This window comes from Abrus precatorius, unplaced genomic scaffold, assembly GCF_003935025.1.
Source record: "Abrus precatorius isolate BTA unplaced genomic scaffold, Abrus_2018 Scaffold11, whole genome shotgun sequence".
Lineage (NCBI taxonomy): Eukaryota > Viridiplantae > Streptophyta > Magnoliopsida > Fabales > Fabaceae > Abrus > Abrus precatorius.
In genome coordinates this window covers 2690097-2697883 of record NW_020874303.1, presented here as the reverse complement: position 1 = coordinate 2697883, position 7787 = coordinate 2690097, and the positions used below count along the sequence as shown (strand labels likewise).

The window sequence follows — 7787 nt, the reverse complement described above, 5'->3', positions numbered from 1 at the left end:
CTTGTACAATTTTGAATGTTTATAAACATTAAAATTATGTCTGTTCCCATAAATTCAATGTATGAAGGAAGTGATCCATCGTCAATGTCAACAAAATTTCCTCTTCAACATTGAGCTCACACTCTATATATATGTTATAGGTTATAGAAATGTCAAGCTCAAATCTAATTATATAGTTCATTCTTTTCCACTAAACTATAATTAATCGTGTAGTTGTGGTCATCTATGCTTTGTAAGATGCATATATAGGGATATATGTATATCACTTTTTTTATTATTATTAATCCATGGTCTGTTGTATCACTGTTTTTATTGTTTTGTTTTATTGACTAATGTTGGCTTAACTATAACGTTGAACATCAACAAAAGGTTGTGATTTTATTTATGCATTTCAAAATAGTAGCATTTTTGCTTAGACTTGTAATGTTTTAACTTTGAAATTTGTTGGAAGGTCTATTTCAATTCGGATCATTCTATATTAGAAATATAAATATATATTTTTAAACACACTTTTGTGATTAATCAATTTAAAAAAAAAACTAAAGTATTAATCTTGTAAATTGATGTTTTTTATGAAACATATTTAAAGCATATATTTAAAAAATATATTACTAATATTTCACCGTTAAAAAGTAAAGTGTAGTAGTTTTTCTACTTAATGTGTTCATATTTTTTTAAAAAAATTGTATTTGAGCCATTTCTCTTAATAAATTCATTTTATTAAATAATAAAATAATATTAAAATACGCAACATCAAATCTCTCCAAACTTTTATTATACTATAAAAGTTTAATTTTATTGCATTGTTAATGTAAAAAAAATTACGTTATCAACTAATTAAAATATATTAAAGATATTTTTCTATTAATTATTATAAAAATTAATAATTCTTGCTGATATAAATTCATGGTTAAATTTGTATTAAATTATAAAATAAAATATATTAGACTTGTTAATTGGTATTTTTCTTTTGGCCCCAAGTCACCAAGTGGATCATACATGTTGTTATCCAATGAGTTAAGCAATGAAGAAGGTGTTTACTGTGTTTATTATTGACTTCAATGCTCTTAGCAAACTAATTTTATTTTAGACATTGCCATTTTTGGAGCACCGTTCCCATTAGTCATTTGAATACAACATTGAAAATCTTTATTTATTTTTTCAATAAGATATATCTGTCGTCATACACATTGAAAATCACCACAAAGTAAGTGGGTTCGACATGTATAAAATAATAAATAAATAAAAGAACTCAAGAGAACAAACCTAGCCGCCTAGGGTTCAGGTTTTTACCTGTTGAATGAAGGAGTTATGGACAATTAAGACCAATTTTGACCTTTATTTGGATGATCATTGCAGCAGATAGATAACCTATTTGATCACATTTGTAGAATGGAAACTTTTTTAAAAAAAATCATTTAGGAGTGAAATTGGATTGAAGAAAAAATAATGTTCTTTGATTTAGATTCTTCAATTTTTTTTAAACCTAAAAAATCTTTAAAGAAATTGTTTAATTAATAAAATTTTAAAAAATTTTAATTTTTGTCATATTTGATGATATTATATGATCCATGTAATCTATTTCACTAAATAAAATAAAGTTTGGGTTGTTGTTATTTTCTAAACCCAACTTATTTCTTTTATTTCAAAGTAAAAGGATATAAAAATATATATAAAGAGATCTAAAACAATTATTAAATATTATAATTCAAAAAAATTACAATTTATCACAATTCAATAAATTTGTAAATTAATAATGCTTCAATATAGCTAAATACATTACTAATAATTAATAAAAAAAAAAAACTAACAATCATCTAGAGTAATGCTCCTTTTATGAGACCTATTTTTATACATAAATCTTGATTTTTTTTTATATGTATGAATTTGGTTTGAGTTATTTAATTTTCAATTGTTTAAATATAACACTTAAATTAAAATTTTCATTTTAGATTTAAATCAATCTAATTATTTCAAATAATTCATTATTTATCATCAAATACATGGATTAACTAGCAATAAGTTATTTCAACTTAATCTATAGTCTTAAATTCAAGTTCTAATAAATATACAATAATTTTGTTCAAGTTAAACAAAATTGTTTCTAATAAAAAAATATTTATAATTATTAAATACTCCTACTGAGAACTTTATTGCAGATGATAATCTAAACACACACAAGTCTAGTTATTTCATTATAATTTGTGTTATTATTAATTTGAATTAGACTCATTGGGTTTTTTGACAAAGCAGCTTACCACCCGGCAACATCCTCTTAGGCTTCATTTTAGCAAGATTCACCCTCCAAATTTTAGCCCAACATGTGAGGCCTAAGCCCAAATTAACTTCCACAAATATTGCGACTTCAGCCCATTAATATCACTTTTTTTTTAATTTTTGTGGTACTAATAGTTGATACAAATTGTCCACTTTATTTGGTTCATAATGATCTCTGTCGTATTTTTACTGGTTCACAAAAAACAAGAGTAAACCTTCAATTTGGTTTAATATACATATAATATACCATAGCATTGATTTTACTAAAATATTCAAACACATTAAATAAATATAAAGAAATACTTACTATAAAATGCACTAAATTTTAATGGTTGAACTATATTTTTAATTCTTTAAAATGTCAAACTTTTCTCACTTGATCTTCCTTTTCCAAGCTGTTATCCAGTTCTAAACATAACATTAATCACTTTATTAGGCTTTATTGATTTATTCATTAAATAAAATGATTTTAAAAATATGCACTAAATAAAAATTTTATAATATTTATTGAATTAAATATTTAAAAGAAAACTTTACATATATTGTAGTAATACTTATAATTATTTTTTGTTGCACACTTAAGAAAAAATGTGTTAATTAACAATTTGATATTGAATTAACCTTTAAATATATCCTTTAATTGAAAAAATACATTATTATTAAAATTTTATACTGTAATAGTGTAATGTTATTGGGGGGGGGGGGGGGGAGTCATTTTCTTTTGAGAATTTCCTCCATAATATAGAGAAAAAAGATATATTAAGAATAAAATTACAACACAAAAATTAACATAAAAACTTTAAAATTAGAGAAAAAAATGATAGTAGTTGTATTTAATGACAGACAAAAAATAAACACATTGTTTTTTGCTCAACTACCTCATAACTCTTCTTTTACAAACCTGGATAATGTAAAATTTTACTTTAAGATTGTTTATTTTAACCAGTTTTAACAAGTATATCATACTAATAAATAATTTTAGTAATTTAATATTCTGGTACAAAGAAAATTATGAGACTCAAAAAGCGTTTACATTCTAAGAAAATAAGTGAGAGTTCAAACTTGCCACATATTATATACAAGACCTTATTTTACTCTACTTGATAACCCTTCATAGCTATATTAATAATTTTTATTTATATTTGATAAAAATTATATTAACAAAAATAATTTCAATGTCTAATATTTTTCCCAAAAATAAATAATTTTTTAGGGGCATTATACATGTGCACTCTTTTTGTCTACTTTAATATTATTCAAATAAGATTATTCTCATTCACTTCTTAAAGGCTGAAAAGACTTCAAATTGTTAGAATATTACAACTTGTACAACATATGTCATACGTAAGAGGGTACGTGGATTTTTGTAATAAACTAACAATACGCGTTTAGCATATATTAGAATATTTCTTACATATGTAAGTAATAAAATTAGGACTATCATGTCAACACATTAGTCTTGTTTACATTTTACGTCTTTCTTTACTGATAAAACAAACTATTGCAATAACTAAGCACAAAGACCAAAAAAATTCATAGGGTGAAAGAAAATTAAAAAGAAGCTAATATACTTTTTAACATATTTTTAAATATTATTTTTACAATTTTTAATAAATTTTAACCATAATTTAAAATATATTAAATAATGTATTATTGTTAGTATTGAAAAAAAAATTAAATAATATTATCAACATACTATTTGTAACACACTCTTCAATAAAAAAATTCAAAGTGTATCAAGTATCAACAACTTATTATAAGGCGGCATTTGGAGTTCTTAGTTGCAAATCAAACCCTCTTTTATTAATTCTTAATTGCTCATGTTTGTGTAGGGTTTACACAGTCGAGGTGTAGTAATATAGTTTAAATTCTTGAAGCTTAGTTAACTTACTTGCATAATGCATGTCTTAGTTGGCCGACAGAGGAATTAATTGGTCAGATGAATAGCATGGGAACTAGCTAGCCTTTGAACCTAAGTTTGTTTTAATTTGTTGTGCATGTTAAACACAAGAAACGTAGCAGCTGGATTTTGTGAGTTTTGGTTTTGTTTAATCAAATGCATAATATGTATGATAAAGCCCTTTGCTTATCCTAGCAGCATGGGTGGCTGAAAGTGTTCAAAAGTCATTATTACCCTTTGACCTTTATGAGTACGAGATCAAATATGATTACATAATCTCATTCTATTTATAAAGCAATTTTTTTTCCCAAAACCCATCTATAAAATAACCATGAAACCAAGGGTATACTAGAGCATAAAGAGAATAATGAAGTTTAAAATGATGGATATTAGTATTGGAGTGCTCAAGTTATATAAGTATATGAAGCTTTTTGAGGTCAAATAATAGAATATGCATTAGAATTCCACCACACTCTTTCATTTGCATCATACAGCATGCAGCTTCCTTACCTTTTACCACTTTTGCGGCGTCAACTTCTCCCCCTAATCCCCTTATTATAAACCCTAGATCATCCCCCTTCATTTTCTACCATTTTCCCAAGAAACAAACACACAGAGAAACATATTCTTCTTCTTCTTCTTCTCTTCCCTCCCTCTCTCTTTCTTGAGTCCTTCAAACTATCTCTTGCAACTGGCAAAGCCATGGGGTTCCTAAAAGTGATATTCATCATAGCAATAACCATGGCTTTGTCCATCACACTCACAATGAAAAGCATAACCCAAGAGGAAACAAAACCAACTTTTGTGCACCATGATTTACCCTCACATGAGCAACAACCCTTGATTCTACCATTATCCCATCATCAAAAAAATGTGCTTCTTCCTCCTAAGAGGGTGAATCGCTTCCTGGCTCAAATTAAAAATCCAAACGCTGCCGATCATTGCCACAAGGACAATGAGATTTGCTCCTTAATCGGTGTCAAGAACTCCACATGCTGCAACAACAAATGCATTGATGTGGGGTATGATAAACATAACTGTGGTGCATGCAAGAAGAAATGCAAGTTCACTGAGATATGTTGTAGAGGCCAATGTGTTGATATCAACTTTGACAAGAGGCATTGTGGAGCTTGTAACCACCGGTGTGAACGAAGTCAATATTGTATCTATGGATTCTGCGATTATGCATAAGATTAATATTGAGTCTCGAAATATAGAAGGGTCTTATATTATACGAGGTTTGTGATTTTATTCAAAGTATTCAATAAAGTATACCACATTTGTCGTGGTTCTCAAACAAAATATATACCATCATATATAGTATACATATAGTTGTTATATAGCCCTTAAAGTTTGCAGTCTTCCAAGTGTCTCCTAAAGCATAATGCTATTCCTAACTCTAAGAAAATTAATAAGTACTACCACAAATTATGACATGTTTTTGTAATTCTTTTTATCTCTGTTTCTTTTCTTTATGTATATTGGATAGAGATAGATAATTAAGACAGGTTTACAAAATGTAACGAAAGATAATGGTTTTGTGTCCTCAATATATTGTGTAATTGAACATTAATTTACTCTCATGTACACCAAAGTTAACCAAAATTTATTATCTCAAGTATCATATTCATTATTCTCTTTGATTTTATATATATATAATTTTCTTGAAATAAGTTCTTATATTTAATTTTCATATAAAAAAGATTGTCACTAAGAGAATTAGTTTTATATAATATTGACATTTCTAGCTCGGGTAAAATTATTTATCTCTTACTAAAAATGAACGTGATTTTAAAAATAAAAATAAAATCACATCGACAAATTGGAAGCACCGTGCATGTCTATAATCAGCACAAATTTTGGTGGCTTTGCAACAAATTCTAAACCGTGCATATATTATTAAGAGTGTTTTGGAATCAAATGTGTTAAAAAAAAGTGATTCACTACTTAATTTTTCAAAAGAGAAATTTCTCAATATGTGGTGTGCAGGATAAATAATTAAAGTGCCACGAATCTGAAAACTTGTAATTAAAGTTAACATATTGACCAGAAAAGCTACCTTTAACTTAAATTGTTTCTGCAAAATGAAGTATCCAACTTATAGATTAGAATCAAATTAAAGTGCCATGGGATTTTTCCTCGAAAGCCGCTAGTATTCACATGCTTGCAGGCAATACAAACTCCGTGCATTGGATTTTCGTGCAAATGGGTTTCGTGCATTTTCATGAGAAGGGGAAAATGTTGATCTTCTAGGGTTTACATCACGGGACTTAGAAACACCGAGTAAATCTTGTTAATAGGTTATGAGCAAATCTTGCAAGCAAATTTCAACATCATATATAAATTTAGGCTTAGGCTGAGTAGATTATTGTGAGTTATATATATTTTATTATTATTTAATGTGAGATTTCTTCATTTATATTACTTATATTTGTTACTTGAACAATATTTTTTTCAAGTATGAATCTATTTCATTGTATACTACTTTTTTAGCAAAAATCTTTCAACTTTTAATTTTAAATATTTATATTTACTTAAGAAAATCAAAGTCATTGTATTCACTAATGCTACTTTCAACTTATTACCATTATTAACTCTCATCAATGGAATAAGTTGTCTTTTAAGAAGATTTTCAATATAATAATCTCATCATATATCAAGAAAATTTTCACTATAATGATCTCATCATATGTATTCACCATCAACTTTCAAAAATCATTTGAGAGGATTACTTGAATAAATTATTAACTCTAATATATATCACTGTTAAAAAAAAAGAGTTAAATGCATTTCTTATCTCTAAAAGTATCCACATAAAAAGAAAAAAAATACACAACTTTAATATAATTCAACTTTTTTCTTTGCATATATTAACTTTCAACGTAATTTTATTATTTTGCAACTTTTTATAAGAAAAAATTGTCAAAATTCTACCTTACAATTTTTTTATAGATAAAATTATAAACTTTTATCTAATAAATAAGACTAGTGTTATATATTGTTGTGAGTAAATATAAAATAAATTATTATATTTATAATGTTTTTAATTTTTTTTTCCAAATTTTTCAACGTTCAATTTGAATGAAATTCAATTTAGTCTAACGTAATAGTGCTTGTTTAAGAGATGATGGTTTATTTAGGTATTTATATTAGAGTGATGTCTTATCAAAATTTAACACAAATAATTAATATAATATAATTATAATTTAATCATTAAAATAACCTCTAATCAATTGATTTTAATACTACATTTGACTACTTTAGTATCATGTAAAATGTATAAGTATTTTATTTTATAATATATAAATAATTAAAAAAAATTTCACTTTATAAATAATTATGCATAGTAAAATTATTTTAAACAATAAAATTTTAAAAATTATTTTAACTTAACTCTTTAATTATGAATAGTATGTATTAACTAGCTAAAAAATTAGCATGCATTAAAATGATTAAAAATTAATAAAATTAAGTAACTTTGAAATATAATCTATTTTAAAATATTACTTTTATCATATAATATAAAAAAAACTTTAAATTAAATGTCAATTATCATTATAAATTAACAACTATAAATTTAAGAGATAAAATTGTTAATAGTAAATTTTAA

General features: G+C 25.4%; 1 protein-coding gene across 1 annotated transcript; it reads left to right on the top strand.

Moving 5' to 3' along the window:
• The first annotated feature begins 4879 nt into the window (after positions 1–4879).
• On the top strand, positions 4880–5368 carry LOC113856545 (stigma-specific STIG1-like protein 1). Its single transcript, XM_027488400.1, has one exon. The coding sequence runs from the start codon at positions 4880–4882 to the stop codon at positions 5366–5368; it is 489 nt and encodes a 162-aa protein (XP_027344201.1).
• The last annotated feature ends 2419 nt before the right edge of the window (positions 5369–7787 follow it).